Source organism: Euleptes europaea, chromosome 2 (genome assembly GCF_029931775.1).
Source record: "Euleptes europaea isolate rEulEur1 chromosome 2, rEulEur1.hap1, whole genome shotgun sequence".
NCBI classification, from domain to species: domain Eukaryota; kingdom Metazoa; phylum Chordata; class Lepidosauria; order Squamata; family Sphaerodactylidae; genus Euleptes; species Euleptes europaea.
In genome coordinates this window covers 53,059,500-53,078,436 of record NC_079313.1, presented here as the reverse complement: position 1 = coordinate 53,078,436, position 18,937 = coordinate 53,059,500, and the positions used below count along the sequence as shown (strand labels likewise).

General features: G+C 43.4%; 1 protein-coding gene across 1 annotated transcript in view; it reads left to right on the top strand.

The window, feature by feature from the left end:
* Positions 1-6,339: 6,339 nt before the first annotated feature.
* The window catches only part of SAMD13 (sterile alpha motif domain containing 13), a 55,526-nt gene continuing 42,928 nt past the window's right edge, over positions 6,340-18,937 (top strand). The window contains exon 1 of the mRNA XM_056845118.1: positions 6,340-6,397. Coding sequence (XP_056701096.1) covers positions 6,373-6,397 — 25 coding nt within the window. The 5' untranslated portion in view covers positions 6,340-6,372. The remainder of the gene's footprint in view (positions 6,398-18,937) is intronic.

Sequence of the window (18,937 nt, the reverse complement as noted above, 5' to 3'; positions counted from 1 at the left end):
TACATTATGGGCGGAGAGGTACTGGCTGGATATTAGGGGGAAAATTTTACGGTAAGAGTGGTTCATCACTGGAATAGGCTGCCTAGGGAGATGGTGAGCTCCCCCTCACTGACAGTCTCCAAGCAGGGCTAGATGAACACTTGCCAGGGATGCTTTAGGCTGATCCTGCATGGAGCAGAGGATTGGACCAGATGGCCTGTATGGCCCCTTCCAACTCTATGATTGTATTATTCTATCTAGATGTGGCTAAGGGTGGGACAGAATGCACTAGTCATCTTCCCTATTCTGATTACAGTGAGGGTCAAAACTAGAGGCAAAGGTGTCTTTGTGCCTATGACGAGGGCACTGTCACAAGTTTAAAGTGATTTCAAAATGCCCTGAGGGCCCAATCCTGATCGGGGTGCTTATCTCCCCACCACCACCACATGCCTTATTAAGTGCCAAAATGCCTTCACTGCCCCCAAATACCTTCATTGTTCCCAGTTCCAGCGCTTAAAAAGGTTGGGGAGAACAACAGTGCCATGTTGTGGGCCCAATCCAGGCTGTTGTGGCATTTAAAAGTCACTTTAAAATGGTGACGGCATCTTGTGGTACCCATGAAGATGCTGTCACATCAAGTTTGTCTCTGACTCCCTCAGCAACTAGGGGAGTGAGGAGGGATCTGCAGTGGAAGAGGGAACTGACAAATGACACAGATGACCATAGGGGTTTGAGCACTTGAACACGAAGAGCCATGCTGGATCAGACAAAAGGCTCATCAAGTACAGCATTCTGTTCATACCGTGGCCAACCAACTTCCTCTAGGAAGCCCACAAACAGGATGATTGCACCAGGATCCTCCCACCCATGTTCCCCAGCAATTGATATAAAGAAGCACACTGCCTCCGGTACTGGAGGGCATAGATATCCACCATGATTAGTAGCTACTTTTAGCCCTGTCCTCCATGAATTTGTCCACTCCTCTTTAAAAGCCTTCCAAGTCGATGGCTATCACCACATGCTGTGGCAGCAAATCCCACAAATTAACTACATGTTGTGTGAAGTACTTCCTTTTGTCTTCCCGAATCCCCCTCACTTCAGCTTCAGCATGCCTTTTTTGGTGTCCTCACTTTGTTCCTATGATGGACTGGACCATCTATATCATGCCAGGCTACAAGGAGGCAACTCAGCGTAAAACACAGACATCAAGGTTTCACACATGAGTTCTGATATTAGAAAAACAATCTATATAAGAAGAAAGGGTAGCACTACATTTGTTCTCACCTGGATGTCCCAGTCTAGCCTGATCTTGTTAGAGCTCATGCAACTAAGTAGGGTTGGCCCTGGCTAGGAGTTGGAAGGGAGACCTCAAAGGAAGTCCAGGGTTGCGACGCGGAGACAGGTTATGGCAAGCCACCTCTGAATGTTTCTTACCTTGAAAACCCTATGGGGTTGAAATAAGTGGGCTGTGATATGACACACTTTCTACCACCACATGCTTTTCCTCATGGGCAATATTTTCAACCTGTTTAATTACAATTTGGGATCTGTATCAAAGCATTGTGATCATATTGCTTCACAGGTTACATGCAGTTTATGCTGCCAGTTGAATATCCTTGCCATAAAATCTGAACTCAGCCATTGTCCCAGATTCTGCTATCCTGTACCCATTTGCCTAGATGTACATCTAATTTAAATACTACTGAAATCAACATTTTAAAGTTCCTTCCCTTTTACCTTCAGCCTTTGCATCAGAGGCTAGACTCTTCCGGAATGTGTGCATAAGACTGTGGCCTTGATTGGAAAATCTAGTCCAAAATATTATTCTATTGACATTTGTCACATTCAGCATAGAATTCTCAGTAATTCTGCTTTAGACTGGAGCCTGGCCTTGAAACTCTTTGTTACACTTAGCATCTTTTCCAGGATTTGTACTTAAACTCTGCCATGTCTTGTTGTGCTTAATAGTCATACTCTGAAATTTGATAAATGAAATGAGCCCAGGCCTGCAGTTCCATCTTGTGGCTGTTAGGAAACATTGGTGTTTTGATGCAAGGCCTGTCTCCCTGTGGATTTTCTGTGCCTCATATGTTGTTCTTTACTCTTTTCCAGAGTGATGTCAGATAGGTCCACTTCTGGCAAAGGTGCCAGGCAGGAGGTCCAGTGGCCCCTGTGTTTCTGATTGCAGGTAATGATTTGATGGGAGTGCTATAACTTCAACAGTTATGAAGTATTTACAAAAGAAAGGCTAACACTGTGACCTGGATAGCCCAAGCTAGCCTGATCTCATCAGATGTCGACAGCTAAACAGGATTGGCTGTGGTCAGAATTTGAATGGGAGACCACCAAGGAATCCCAACGTGGCTATGCAAAGGGCAGGTAACAGCAAACCACCTCTGAATGTCTCTTGCCTTGAAAACCCTATGAGGTGGCCATAAATTGGCTGTGACTTGACAGCACAAAAGCCCCACCCTTTCAATTCACTGCTTTTTTTTTTTTTTTTTTTTTTACAGTCCTATGTGAGAAATTGCTCCAGAAGTTCCACTGATTTTCTGAATCAGCTTGTCATGGCAAGGGCTTGAGGGGTTGCAGTTGTATGGGGGGCACTGGGCAGAGAGCACAGAAGCCTTACGAAGAGCATACAAGTTCCATGCATAAAGCAGCTCTTTAGATCCAGAGGCCTCACACTGAACACCAAATAACTATGATAATCCTCTGATCCATATTTCATTACCACCCACTTTTTTTCTAGCTTGATATTTTTGTTGTCGGAGGGAAAATGTGGGTAGAATACACATGCAAATTAGCAATGTGCTCTACCACTGAGAAATAATAGTTGCGTACACTACAGGTTTTAGTGATGGTTGATAACTTCGGGGTTGTTGTTTGCTGATGAAAAGCTCAGACAAATTAGTGAAGGATAGGTCTATCAATGTCTATTAGCCATGGTAGTTAATTCAGCCAGGATCAGGGTGATAACACCCCAGGCCTGTTGCATTTTTGCCTTTCTATGCTCAGCCACTAAGGAAAAAGGAAAGTGTGTGTGTGTGAATATGTGGTTTCTTCTCAGTCTGATCCCACTAAGATCCTTGATTGCTGATTTGTTTCAGTTTTTCTGTGTTTGGTTTGGGTATCATTTATGTAGCTTTTAACTACTGTTTTCTTGTTAGGAGCTCTATTGGGGCAGAGAATAGGGCAGAAATGTGTTAAACAAATAAATAGGACTCCTGTTGGCTGCTTTAGGAAAAGCAATTTTGAACTGGACTATAGCTGTACAGAAGCCTGCCTGAATAGAGTGGTGGCAGTAATTCACAGGCATATTGGCGAGCAGCAGAAGTCTGAAATCTGTGGAAGAAGGTAAACAACAAATTCCTTCAATAATTAAGAGACAGGGGGGATTTGTGAAGAAAATGTGAGCAGATTGGAGGGATTTTTGTCACTGCTTCCGTTCTGAGGCATGGAAGGGGATAGTTAGCTTTGCCAATCTCCAGATAGTACTGGAGATCTCCTGGGACTACAGTTTATCTCCAGGAGATAGAGATCAGTTCAGCTGGAGAAAATGGCCACTTTGGAAGGTGGATTCTTTGGCATTATACCCTATTGAAGTCCCTCCCTAAACCCCACCCTCCTCAGGCTCCGCCCTGAAAATCTCCAGGTATTTTCCAACCCAGAGCTGGCAACCCTAGGGATAGTCGAATGGTTTGTCTTCCTTTAACCCATGGTTTAGCAGCTCCACTGTTTTTAGGGTTCCCAGCCTCCAGGTGGTGACTGGAGATCTCCCGCTATCACAAATTATCTCCAGGTGACTGAGATCAGTTCACCTGGAGAAAATGGCCACTTTGGAAGGTGGATTCTATGGCATTATACTCCATTGAAATCCCCTCCCCAAAGCCCACCTTCCTCAGTCTCCATCCCTAAAATCTCCAGATATTCCCAAACCCAGAGCTGGCAACCTTGACTGTTCTACATTAGTGGTATTCCGTGGCTCATCACAGAGAACCACATTTGCAATTCCCATCAACCAAAAGAGCCATGCGGGTATTGTATGCTCTGTTAGCAGCCCAAAATGCACGCACAATAATATAGCTATTAATATTAAACATAACATTCAAAGCATTTTAATTACCAGAGTGCCTGTGAACTTGAGGGGTTGTCTCTTTCCACCCCTGATTAATCTTAGCCAACCTTGATGTATCTGGCGCGAAGGGAAAGGTTTCTTTCTATGCCTTTTTGCTTTCTTCTCAGTATGAGGCACAGCAGGTCAGACAAGAGAGTCGGTCTGCCAAGGCTCTCTAAGGAGAGGCAGCTGATCATGGAGAAAGGGGAATAAAACCACCTCTACCTCACTGTGGCCTCTTTTCTCTTTTCCCAGGTGGCTGCCATGGTGGTAGTAATGGTTTTGACTCTGTCTTCTTTATGGCTAACTTGGTCTCCTCCTGGCAGCTGCCTGGGTGCTGGGATGAGAGCACAGAGGCTGCAGAGAAGGGTGGGGCTACTTAGAGAGGATGGGACCTTTATTCCATGTTCCATCCCTGGCATGGGACCCACACCTCAAGGAAACTCGCAGCTTACCTGTCCTGCTGTCCCTCCAAGCATTGGCTGTTTCAAGGTAGAAATTACCCCAAAACCACAAGTCCCATCTGGCAACAGCCTTGTCCAGTTTCCTGGAACATTGTGCAGGTGCCATACTGGGCTTCAGTGCTCAGGATAAAGATGTAAAATTTCTGGAAATTTTAAAGCTACCGGGGGGGGGGGGAAATTCCTCAAAGTTTTTTTTTGGGGGGGCGGAGGGAGGGCACTGAAACTTTTGGGGAAATTGAAATATATGTAATATATAGTATCCTATCAAACCTAAACTAATTTTACTGCTTAAACAACATAAAATGCATCATTTATAACTCACTTAGCATAAAACATGGGAATATTTGACATATGTATTGAATTTAAAAGTTAGAAATGCCTTAGTTTTGTACGGGCAAAATTCCAAATATACCCTGTACTTCAGAGGTGCACCCTATGCTGTCTTAGCACATGTACCTTAATTTTTGTTATCTGGTTAAAAAGAGCTATGTTTTCAATTAAACATTCAGTTTTCCTCCCAGGCTTTGGTGCAGTTTCTGACCCATCTCATGCTAATCTTTTTTTATCCATCTTGCAAGATAGGCCAATAAGCTACTTTTTACCCAATTTGTGGGTATATATGTCACAGTGGTTTGAGGGACAGATGAAAAGAGCAACCACAAGTCAAATCAAATGTCAATACTTTTATTGGCATAACCACAAGTCATGTCAGAAGGAAAATAGAAGGTATGCAACAGCTGAAAAGCAATGAGAGCCCCGCATGCTCCCCTCATGAAGATTAGGTTTCCTTCTAGGTGTAGAAATACATCTTGAATTTAAGAGCTGTGTATGTACAGCATGCCCACCTTGTCTTTAAAAGCATTTAACTCATTCTAAGAGATAAAATATTTCATAGAAGTTTTTTTCAGTACTTTCCAAAATTCCCAATTTTTCCATTGGAAAAATTAAAAAAGGGGCCTCTGAAAAAATGGGGGGGGGGCATTGTGGTCGCCCCACCCCGCCGCCGCATTTTTCCTCCAGGTGTTCACATCTCTGGCTCAGAAGAACCACGAGTGACATGTCAATGAGCCACATGTGATTCCCAAACCACTCAATGAAGTATCATTGTTTTTTGTGTTTAGCCACATCCCCATTACCTTCTCATTCCACTCTACCAGTTAGCTCTAGTTCTACAGACAACATTAAGAATGTTTTTGCCTTCAGGTTGGATACAGATTGTTTTGTCTTTAGCATGGATTTTTTTGTAAATATATATATTTGCAAATATACATATTGGTGAAAAGCCACCCTCTCAGCCTTCAGCAGGTTTCCACTTTTTAGGGCAGAAAAAAAAAATTAATTTAAAGGGATTTGGGAGAAATGTTTTAAAATGATGACTCGAAGCCTGCACCCAGCGCAAAGTTTGTTTTCATTTCCCCCATTCCATCCTCGACCCTTTTTAACATCAACGTCAAACTTTTACAACTTTCTGCTCTTACTGTGTTGTTGAGCCACAAGCAAGTTCTGACTTTTTAACCCCCGATCCTAGACACGAGTCTTTAGGATTCACTGACATGGATCTGAACTGAGCTGATTCCCACAGGAGGGCGTTTAAGATTGCAGTTCAAAGCGTGCATCCAGCTAACCCAGGATCTCCGCGGGGGGTATCTCCATAAGATTCCCCCGCTGCCTGTTTTCGAGTTATGGACTACGATTCCCGGCATGCCTCCTTCCACGACAGCTTGTTTCTGATTGGCTACACTGTGTTCTAGTTGGAACTCTGCATGTGGCTGCTGCTGTGCTGGGAGGAAGGCAGTCTTTTGCTGGCTGTATATGTATATATATATGTATGAAAAAGGTAAGTGAGCTCTGCTACGCGCTCCATTTAGGATGGGTCCTCCCCCCCCCCGGCTCCTTTTAAATGTTTCCCTCAAATTCTTTGTTCTTGACCCAGTTAATGGTGAGCGCTTCCCTGAAGCAGCTCCTTTCCCAAAGGCATGCTTTACATTGGAGTGTGTTTAAGGAAATTTAGCCAATCCCAAACTGGGAAAGCGAGGTTTGGCGACGTGCTGGCGGTGATTCCCCCCAAACGGATAAAGAAATACGTTCAGAGACCACGATTGCACTCTCGAGGGCTGTGAAAGCACGCAGTGGTTTCTCTTCCCTTTATTTAAACGCCAACTGTTTCTGTTCTTTCATGGAGAACTTAGTCAAGCAGAAAAGTGCAGGTCTGCTGTGGGAGATTTTCCTTCGATTGTGCTCTTCAGTCGATGTGTCCCTTTGAGCAGGTCTGGTTCCCTCCCGAAGTCATGGCAGGAGGAGGAACGGTAGGGTTCTTCCACGTCTCTTCTGAATTCCCGTGGAAATGCTGCATTTTTGGTAAAAGTTTGCCTTGCGTGGGGTGTGGGAAGCCCCCCCCCTTCTCATCCTGACATGATTCTGACACTTGGAAGGACATTGAAAGCTCTGCAGTTTCTCAGTTAAAATCCGTTTGGGGCTTTAGGACAGCGCTCCAGGCTGCAGAGTAATTTCTACCCAGGTGCCTTTCAGTCTAAGAAATGGTGTGGCTTAATTTCGGTGCCAGTTTTCAAAACCTTTCCTAGGATGGATTAGAGAAGGGAAGCTTGTTGATCCACCGGGTTGAGCTGCCCTCAAAAAGATCAGATCTAACTCTTCCTCCTTCCCCCTTTCTCTCCTTTTCAAAGTTATAAATCAAATTGGCCGTGTTCAAGGGGGTAACGTTAAAACCCAGAAATTGGCGCTGAACTCTGAGTGCATTTATATTACCACTTTCAGGAGAAAATAAACTAAAGATAGGACAGCTACCATTTTATGGGAAATGCTTAAAGGGGGACGTGAGCAACATCAGGATGGAAAGAATGAGCGGGGTGTGTATAAAAAAAACACCTGAGTTAATCCCAAAATAGAGGCACTAAATGCAAGCCAATGCAGCAAACCTGGGAGGTCTTTATTTAAATTCTGGGCACCTGGGGGAGAACAAGCAAAAAATGTCTTGCATTTACTGACAATTATACCTGCACAGACATTGTCCCTTACAGGCCAGAGTAGTATGTTATGGGACCAGGATTTCCCTGAGAACTAGAATCCTGTTTTCAGTAGCAGGCCTCCACCTTAGAATATGATGAAGAGATGATGCTGATACCAGCTTGGGAAATTCCTGGGGGGGGGTTCCTGGGGTGGGCAGAGTTTGGGAAGGGGAGGGACCTCGGCAGGGGTGTAATGCCACACACTCTACCCCCCAAAGCTGCAATTTCTTCTAAGCGAACTGATCTCTGTAGTCTGGAGATCAGTGATAATTCTGGGAGAATTCATCTCCCCACCTTGAGATTGGCAAGCCTAAAACAACACAAGCACGTGTAGAATGCCTTTCCTGCCCTACGTGGACTCAGCTGCACCTCCAGAAATCTGCAGTAAGGGAAAGAGTTTCCAGAACACTTAGTGCTTCTGTCGAGCAGGTTCGAGACCTGGCAGGTCACATTCAATTAAAGCCAGTCTCAAATACATTTTGAGCAGATGTGATGCCATGGCAAAGAGTGAGCTGAGAGCAGGAATTCTCTGACTCAAATCTCAACTCATCTGTACTCTCGCTGAGTGACCTTAGTAAAGCTGCTTGTTTTACATTCTGACTCCCCATGTGCAATCCTGAATAGGGGGGCAGAGCCGCATAGGAGCTGATGTGACCCCTACACCAGCATCTGTGCCACTTTGCGCCATGGAAAGTGACACGCTGGCAAGGGGGCACTTCTGCTGGCGCCAAGGGAGCGACCCAACAGCGCAGGCATCGGGTGCTGGTGCTGCCATATTCCCAGAAGCAAGTGTCCTCGGAGGGGGCATTCCTGGGGTGTTTCCGGGGCGGAGCTACCTTTAGGCAACTTCCAAACTCCTTTCAGCCCGGGAATGCCCCTTTGCACTGCGGCAGAGCTATGCCAGCAAAATAGCTGGTGTAGTCCAGTGAAAATGCTTATAAAACATTTTTTTTCCAGCCAGGTAGCCTCTCAGGAGGTGGCATGGCTGTGCTGTTCCTGGCCATGACCTAACTACCCCCCTCCTCAGGAATGGACTGCCTGAGGCCTAGACTAATAATACTGACCTTTCATCCAGGGGGTTTGATCCAGCGAATCTGTTCCACTTGCAGAAGCACTGTCCTTAGAGTAAAGGAGCTTTCATCTGACAAGAGTCTACAAGTGAAATGGATCTGCAGAATCCAACCCAGGGTTGGATGTAAGAATTACTGATAGAATATAAGTGATGTAAAACAGTATGTAAATGTTAAATATGATTGCAATGATGCCATATAGCAAGATGATTTCCTGTACTTCGTGGCACTATGTGCAAACATTCTTTGTTTCATTTCACCTGGGAAGTCTTGTTGATTGTTAGGAGGGGATGTGGCTCTGTTGTGGAGCTTCTGTTTGACGTGCAGAAATGCCCAGGTTCCATCTCCCATATCTCCAGTTAAAGGATCAGGTAGGAGATGATGTGAAAGACCACCTCCTGAGACCCTGGAGAGCCACTGCCAGTCAGAGTAAAAAAGATTTTAGACCAGGGGTGGGGAACCTTTTTTCTGCCAAAGGCCATTTGGATATTTATAATATCATTCGCGGGCCATACAAGATTATCAACTAAAAAATTAGCCTGCTATATTCTTGGGCAGTCCTAGAAGCTCCATAGCTAACGACTCTTCTTCAAGGGGGGGAAAAGGTTTTTTTTCTCGGCAAAACAAACTCACATCCATCTTGAATAGAGGCTAATCCTGTCCGTGGGAGGGGGCGGATCACCAGTCTTAGTTCCTTCTGAGCTAGAGGACCCACGAAGGGCCAAACCAAATTATTTCGCGGGCCTTATACGGCCCCCGGGCCTGACGTTCCCCACCCCTGTTTTAGACCAATGGTCTGACTCACTGTATGGCAGCTTCAAGGATCATAACCTAAAACTAACAGTTACATGCTGCCTTGTTTATTTTCCTTTTTATGTGAGTCTTTTATTCACGTGTGCTTTGACATTGGCAAAAATAGGCTCAGACTAGTCTTTCGGGATGTGGTTGGAAGACACTTGATACAACTGGCCTGGATGGAAACTGCTTGGAAATCCTGTGCCCCCTTGAATTCTGTGAAGGGAGATAGGTGGGACATAAATGTAAGCTATAAATTTAAAAAACTGTATATGCCCACAGATGTTTGGGCTTACTGCTTATGGCCCTAGCAGTCCTGTTTCTGTAAACTTTTATCTTCCAAGATAGGAGAGTATTCTTGGCCCAGCTAGGGCTTGCTCATCATGGCAACCACTGTTGGGTCAGTGGGGAGGAATTCAAACAGATATAGCTGCCAACAGAGCTTCTTTGCATTTTAAATACCCTGGCATTTAAATAAGTAACTATGGCCTCCATCCTATGCATATTTTCCTGGGAATAATGAGGGTCTTGCTTCTGAGCTAGGGTTGCCAGCTCTGGGTTGAGAAGGTTGGCAGCCCTATTCTGAGCAGACATGCATAAGATTGCACTGTATACTCTTTTTGCATTCAGTTTCACATTTTGACTATCTAACAACAGCTGGAAGTGTCTCATTCCAGTGCTGAGTGAACCTGTTCCCCTTTGGATTGGGTCGTTGTGACTGGGGTCCAGAAAGGGACTGTGGAGCCTAGCATCAGCAGAGATGTTGCCCACAGGATGTTGCCCACTAGGTTGTGGTTGTGATTCCATCTTGCTCTCTCAAGAACAAGGCATACTCATGTCTTTTTGCAGCAAACTCTTTACTCAGTCCAGCAGATGGACACACCACACTGGAGAGGTATTCTTTCCTTCTCCTTCTGAAAGTTCCTCAGGCCCAGGATGGTTGCTTTCATCCCCCCAAGGAGTCCTCTTCAGACACGTCTTCCTCTTCTCCAGGTCTGGGATTCTGACCTTCCCTTCAGTCCAGCACCACCCAACTTCTGAACACCCATCCCTCCTTCCTTCCTTCCTTCCTTCCTTCCTTCCTTCCTTCCTCCCTCCCTCCCTCCCTCCCTCCCTCCCGGCTCAGGGCAGCTAACAACTTATGAAATACAATAAATATAAATAAATACAATAAATAAGATCCCCCCCTAATGACTGGGCCCAGCTCCTAGATCCGGTACCCCGCCCCATGGAGCCACAGCCCCAGTCCTAGCAGCACTCCCTCTCCACCCACTGCAGCTACATGGACCAGCTACCCTGAGCCGGCTGTCCGTATTCTCAGCCACACTCACCCTTCCAGTCATTCCACTTGGCGACCTCTCTTATAAACGCCCCCCCCCCAGCTTTCTCTTGTGAATATAAAATCATGGCTGATGGATTTGTGAGCTCTGACTCACAAAAGCTTATGCTGAAACAAATTTGGGTTGTTTTTAAGGTGCCACTGGCCTCCTGTTTTATATACAAATAAGTAATGATTTAACAAGTAATGGTTAAACAGGAGCCCCGTGGCGCAGAGTGGTAAACTGCAGTACTGCAGTCAAAGCTCTGCTCACTACCTGAGTTTGATCCCGACGGAGGTTGGTTTCAGGTAGCCGGCTCAAGGTTGACTCAGCCTTCCATCCTTCTGAGGTCGGTAAAATGAGTACCCAGCTTGCAGGGGGTAAAGGGAAGATGACTGGGGAAGGCACTGGCAAACCACCCCATAAACACAGTCTGCCTAGTAAACGTCGGGATGTGACGTCACCCCATGGGTCAGGAATGACCCGGTGCTTGCACAGGGGACCTTTACCTTTTTAAAACAAGTATAAGGAGTGCTAACCTGTATTATAAATAAATTTAAAAGGTTACTAGCCCACTAAACAGTCTAATAGCCTATTCTTCCCATAAGCCATTACTTAAATTGGAGCATTCCAGAGGAGAGCTGGACAGGTCCTCTGTTAATATGAGACCTTGTGTCCACTTGTTAATTCAACTCATCTGAGCCTATATGGTGTTCCACTGAGCCTCAAGCATTCTGCATCTCACAAATATTGAACACTCACCCTGACAAGCTGCAGTGCTGTGGGTTAGCTGTAAAGAATGCTTCATAAATATCCAAGGCAAACTTTATCACCCACCTGTGTGTGTGTAAAGTGCTGTCAAGTCACAGCCAACTTATGGCGACCCCTTATGGGATTTTCAAGGCAAGAGACTAAAAGAGGTGGTTTGCCAGTGCCTTCCTCTGCACAGCAACCCTGGACTTCCTTGGTGGTCTCCCATCCAAGTACTAACCAGGGCTGACCCTGCTTAGCTTCTGAGATCTGATGAGATCAGGCTAACCTGGGCCATCCAGGTCAGGGCTATCACCCACCTACTTGCCACCTAATCTATGTCTGTGGTTTATGATACTTGTGGCATAGTGGAAGGGTCAGCAAGGCTCATTTGGGTCACATTTTTTGGATAGTAGTGAATTAATAGGGGGGGAAATTGATGTTAAATCCAATAAGGAAACTGTGCAGACATAGCTGTTGGGATACCTGAATGTGGCTGGATTTTTTTTTAAATCCATTGGCAGAGAGGTAAATCTACATTAAGGAACAATTAGCTTGTTCCTTTCCCATCCATTACATAAAACATATATTAATGTTCTCTTTTAAATCTCTTCAAATTATGGCAAGATAGAGAAGAGTCATAATGGAATTTTGCACTGTGTTCATGAAGGGAAAGCAATTGGTTGGCTTCATTTAATCCACATAATAGCAAACCCATTTTATATATAGCTGAACATAAACCACATCAAAATGAACTAGTTTAAGATTTGGACTGATAAAGTCAGTCTTGACTTGCCTAAACACATGAAAACCCTAGATTTCTGAGGATTTGTGTCATCTTTGAAAATACTAAAGGAGAGCTAGCATTGCAGCCTAGAAAGAGAATATTGTTATTGACATGAGGCTTATAAACATTCGAGTTGCTGCCTTTTTTACTTACCAGCACCCGTGCCTATAACAGCAGCTGAGCACACAAAAATTTAGCAGGGGACGCTTTCCTACTTACTTTTCTCCATAACAGGTAAATCCTTACCTGCTAAATTAATGGGTGAAAGGGATAAGGAGGAGAAGAGCAAGGGTAACCTGTTGCCTTCTCTTCCAATTCAGCAATGAATGTATTTAATTGATTTATTGAGATATTTATACCCTGCTTTTCTCCCCAATGAGGACCCAAAGTGGCTTACAACTTTGTCCTTTCCTCTCCCATCTTATCCTTACAACAACATCCCTGTGAGGTAGTTTGGACTGAAAGAGAAGGACTGGCCCAAGGTCACCCAGTGAGCTTTCATGGCAGAGAGGGGATTTGAACCTGATCTCTAACACTCTAACCACTACACTACACTGTACATCATGTACTTTGACAAGACTAAGTTCTAATTGATTTCTACTGAATTTCCTTCAAAGTTAAATGAACCTGGGATTTTAGCCTGAGTTTTTCATTTATTCATTTATTTATTTAGCCAACCTCCCAGGCTGCATCCAGACACCACAAACAGTGCTCAGTGTATTTGAAACCAGGACTAACAGTTCATTCCTGTTGGGGGGGAATGGTCTTAGGAGGCAGCATGACCCCTACACCTTCATGTGGGCACGAACTATGCTCCCAGGCTGTGGGGCTGCGATTGGGAAAAGCAATTCTGACCATGGGATGGAGATGACAGTTTGTATGTGCACGGGGGTAGTAGCTTAAGGTACCACAATGCACACAAATATGGAATAGAAGCTATGGTTGCCTTTACTGTAAAAGAAAGATACTTTTGCCTAGTTGTAAAAATAATGCAGACTTTGTTTTTGCAACGGGTTCAATCTTCTGGAAATGAATGGGATAATTTCAAGTGTTCAGATATATTTTCGTGCACTTCCTTCCCCTTAATTTCAACAGTAAGGCTGTTGATTCAGTAAAAACTGAACCGGAAAAATACTGAATAAATGCAAATTTGGTAAATTTCTGTTTCAGGTTTACCGAGTCCACAAAATACGGGAGGTTGACAAAGCCGAATTTGCCATTCCCGAATATCCGGCTTTCCGCGGCTCCTGCGGAGGCATTTGTACAGGTAGAAATCCCAAATTTTCAGGGTAGCTAGAAGGGACTCTCCTTGCAAGAACTCCCAAGTTTGGTAAAGATTGGGTCAGGGGGTCTGGAGGTATGGGGTCTGGAAGGGGTCGCCCCATCCTCATTCAAATGCATTGGCAGACTCTCTATAATATGATCTTACCAATGTATCTAAATGGAGAAGCTGGGCTTTAAACGGTGGGTGGGAAAGTTTGCCCGGTGCCTTCATAGAGATACAGTGTGATACACTTTGTCTCTATGGAGGTGTGGGGTGAACTTACCCACCGTTTAAAGCCCAGCTTCTCCATTCAGGTACATTGCAAACATCACATTAAAGAGTCTGAACACAGCCACTTTTCCAATGTTCAGAATTTCCTAGTCAATTGCACCAATTATTAGATACCAATAATATTGTAACAGTTATAATAAATATTGCCATGGTTGTGTGACATAAATGGTGAACAACACAATCAAGACCTTTTTGCATTTACAACTGGAGGCTTTCACATGATAATATTATGAACCAGTGGCGTATAACTGGTATTGCTAGGGCTGAACTGCACTAGTGTGCTATATACTCACAGCACTGAAGATATTGCACAGGACATGGCAAGGGGCTAATTCGTGTGTGCATGTACATCAATTGATTACTCAGTGTAGATAATCCATAGATTTATTTGTGATTTGTTAAGAAATCAACTGACATGAGCTGATATGAAGGTTCTAGCAGTGTTGGGTTGTTCAGATATGTAAGATGGCCTGTAATGCTGCTGTTATCTTGTTATGAACTAGTGAGAGAAGGTGTCAGTTATACCATGCCATGCTATTTCTAGAATGTGTGACAGTAAAAACTCTACGGATTTGGATGCAAAAAATGCAGGCTCAGATTGCCATTCAGCAATGCTCCTCACTGTGCACATTACTGTCTCTCAGTATAACCTGTTCCTTAGGGCTGTTGTGATGATAAACTGAGGTTTGTTTTGATAATACAACCCATCCCTGAGCCTTGGGGGAGATTCGGTTCTCTCTCTCTCCCTATCTACCTAAAGATGGGTTAGTTCTTGCTTTAGGGGAAGGAAACTGTAGTTTGCGGACTTCTCATTTTAAAAAAAGAAGACACAGCTATTTGGTGGGGTGACAGGCAATTTAGTTGCTCAGCCCGTCACCAGGTGCATTTGCAGGGGACATAAACTTTTTCCATGCTGGTCATCAGTGCCTGAGCTCTTCTGCTCTCCAGCACAGGGCAAATGGCATTGATGGTCAGCACCTCTTGGCATGGTGTTGGTGTGCACGCAAGGATGAGCAAAGAGCATGTGGGGTTTGGAGCCAGAGTGAGACTTCCCATGTGCAGGTGAACCCATTGGCACCTGGTGGGGGACATAGGGGTGGTGTTTGGCAATGATGTGATGTCAATTCCGGTTGAACCTGGCAGTGACATTATCACATCACCATGATGCTCTCAGGTTCTTTGGTTTTGCCATAAAGTTTCCGGTGAATCCTAGCACATTGCCAGGACATGATAACATCACTGCCAAGTTCTCCCTGGAAATGACAGCACAGCATTGGCAAATGCTGATTTTCCACACAATTTTTGTCCCTGTTGCCCTAACAAGCAGTGATGGGGGTGGGGGGAGTCAGGGGCTGCTGGCACGAAGTCTCCTGCTAGTGGGTGACCTATCAACCCTGTTGGGTAGTCTCTAGGGTGCTCACATTAATTGGGAGTGCTAAAGGGTTTACCCATTACAGTACAGCTTTAAAAATTAATAAACATTAGTTTAACCCAAAACTGGTGTCTGTGTCTTTCATTTTTGGGGCAAACTAAAAATATTGTAAAAATTGTTCCTTTCAAGTTCATCCTCCTGAAAAAACCTCTGCAGGCCTACCCACATCATCAACATCAGGTAGTTTGGAACAAAACCATGATATGTAACGGAACACAAAGTTGCATGATCTGGAGCTTACTCCAGGTACACACAGGCTGCAGCGACCATTTCTTGCTGCTTCCAATTCTTGCCGCCCTTCTCACCACCCACCGCCATTTCTCACTACCCCACCTAAGAGCAACAGCATCTAATTTTCCTTTCCTCCTTCCTCACTCCTAGGTGTCTTCAAAGAGCCGTGTTTGCCTAGTGGAGAGGGGGGGTCCCAAAGCCTGCGTTGGAGGGTTAGCTGTTTCAGTTCAGGGATGGGGAGGCTACAACTGAGGCTGCCTACCACCTCACCTAGCATCATTGTAGAGCCAGCCAAAGATACATATAACTTATAAGTAGTTGCTTCAGTTCTAATATAATGTTTTGCAATTAAAGATTTGCATTTTTATGAAGGCACTCATTATCATTTATACAAAAACATGGTTTGTTACTCATGTAACCTGCTGAATCCATTATCTATTATTGCCCTCGCTGACAATTATCTATACCAAACCTAAGGTCCCATTAATAGATACACCCAGTAAGAGTTCCATAGACAGGCATTCTACAAGACTGAAAAATGAACCTATGATATCTAAATATCTCAAACTGGCCCTGTATGGGAGCAATGATAATGTGTAACTTGGAATGCCCTGTTGGGAACAGGAAAAGGTAATCTTTGGATATGTGTTTCTGAAGGGCTTATAAAATAAACTAATTGTATGCATTCCAGTTACCTTTGAACTTTACTCAGATCAGTGATTGTACAGATTGCATAGATTTTTCTTCTGCTGCACCTGATGAATGCATAAATGTAAATTTTATAAAATCTGTCTAATTCCCAAGAAGTGAATATAAGCACACAAAGATTACTTTGTTGAATCAGACCAAAGTAAATGTAATCTAGCCAGGGAATCTTTCATGGATTATTTATAAATGTGTGTCGTTTCTAATGATGATAGTAATTTGCATTGTGGGGCTAGCTTCGGGTTGCCAGCTCTGGGTTTGGAAATACCAGGAGATTTTGGAGATGGAGCCTGAAGAGGGTGGGGTTTGGAGAGGGGAGGGACTTCAATGGGGTATAATGCCATAGAGTCAACCTTCCAAAGCAGCCATTTTCTCTAGGTGAACTGGTCTCTATTGCCTGGAGATCAGTTGTAATTCCAGAAGATCTCCAGCTACCACCTGAAGGTTGGCAACCCTAGGTTAGCTGTTTGGCCAAGTCCTTTACTTGCAGACAGATTACTAAATCCAGGCCTGCAGCTTTTTTCTAACTGCAGATCTAATTAATATGCATGTGTGTCCAAAAACATTGTGTATGTGTTATTGAATATTTGAAACGTTCTTTCTTATTCTTTATCTCCCATCTCTTTCTCATTCTGGTCAGGCTGGTCAGACACACATTCATTAATTTTTAACCAATGGAATTTTTTTGAATGAACTGCTTTCTTGATTTTTAAAAAAAATCTTATGTTGGAGCCCAGAAGATTAAGCCAATGCTAAAATCTCATTTAATTAGCAAGATTGGCATTCACTGATGCGTGAGATTTCTAGTTTATAGCTTGAAATACTTTTTTACCAAAATAATTTTAACAGGAGAGACTGTGGTATCTTGAAAAAGTCAGCCATGAAACTTCAGACAGTTGCTGCAGCTTGTATGTGTTCTTCTAGCACCACTTGGATTGCTGGCTGGATCTTCTTTCACTGTGCCAAACTGCACCTCCTAATTGAATTTTTTTGCCAGATTACTTTATGAATGAAAACCATTTGGCTTGGTTTGATCATTTCTGCTTTAAAAAAAAAAGTAATTCTTTTCCAGTTGTTTTGTAGACAGATGTACTTTTAAAACTTTTTGCTGTCTTAAAAAAACCCCAAATATGATAGTGCAGAGGTTCCCAAACTTTTTGAGTCATGGAGCACTTTTCAGGAGAGAAATTCATCACAGAGCACTAATTTTCACCTAGCACCTATATACTAAACCGAATGACACTAGCATTTTTCTTTCCAATCTCTTCATGGAGCACTAGGAGATGTTTCGTGGAGCACCGAGTGCTCCACAGAGCACAGTTTGGGAACCTCTGTGATAGTGTATTCTGATGTTACTTGAATGATTTTTGATATGCATCTAAATTAGTGAATATGTGTAAAATAGTTTTGCATACTGGTTAGTCTTGGAGTAGGACCCAGGAGAACCAGGTTCAAATTCCCACCCTCCTATGGAGCCCCTGACCTGGATGGCCCAGGCTAGCCTGATCTTGTCAGATCTCAGAAGCTAAGCAGGGTCAGCCCTGGTTAGTATTTGGATGGGAGACCACCGAGGAAGTCCAGGGTTGCTGTGCAGAGGAAGGCACTGGCAAACCACCTCTGTTAGTCTCTTGCCATGAAAACCCCTAAAAAGGGGTCGCCATAAGTCGGCTGTGACTTGACGGCACTTTACACACAAACATGGAGCTCAAAAGATGACATTAGACCAGTCTCTCAGCCCAGCCTTGCAGAGTTGTTGTGAGGATATAATGGCAAAGGAAAGAACTTTGTAACTTTGTGAGAGCATTGGAAGCAGGTAGGGATAAAAAATGCATTAAATAGTTAGTTTTGTAATGAAATGTGTTTCTTTTAAGCCTGGAAGTTAAATACTACTCAGTAATATAGATTATTGAACGTTTCAATTTGTCTTTGTACAATAAACAATTAACAGTAATAATAATAATAAGCATCAGTATAATTTCACTTTTCAAAGTGCTTCACATATTTTAGCACTGTGCAGAAGAATATATTTGTGCAGAAATTTTGAAAAAAATCAAAGAGATTTATAAATTATTTTGATCTTAATTTGATCCATATTAAGATTTTTTCCCCAAATCTTCACAGCTAATTTCTTTCTAATTATCCCTTCTTTTAAAAGGCAGTGTTCTGAAGGGCTTATAAAATAAGTGAAAATTCATTTTTTGGGAGGTTGGAAAAGAATTACCTTTACTACAGAACAAAAGAAAAATGCCTTTTAGAATAATCTGTAATAACTGATAACAATAATTCCAATATTTTCATCCAATTAACTAATTAGCAAAAGTTTTCTTTTTCCTTGGCTATTAATAATTTTAATCATTTTATAACTAGAAATAGAATCATTCCGCCACCTTTACTCACAAGAATTCGGATATTCTATAGTAATCTATTAATGCCACACCAAGAACACCATCTGTTAATTTAAATTACATGTTTGTAAAATAGGAATTTGCTTTGTAAGGGAGAAAATAATTCATTTAGTCACTTATTACCGCACTATGTATTCCCAGCGATGTATTAAGAGTTTGAAAATGTTGTAAAAAACATCTCTTTAAAAGGGTGTTTGGATACCACGGCTTATAAATGGTTGGAAGACGTCTTCACAGCTAAAGGGGCCAAACAAAGTGCGAACAGTATTTTTTATAACGTTTTCAAACTCTTAATACATCGG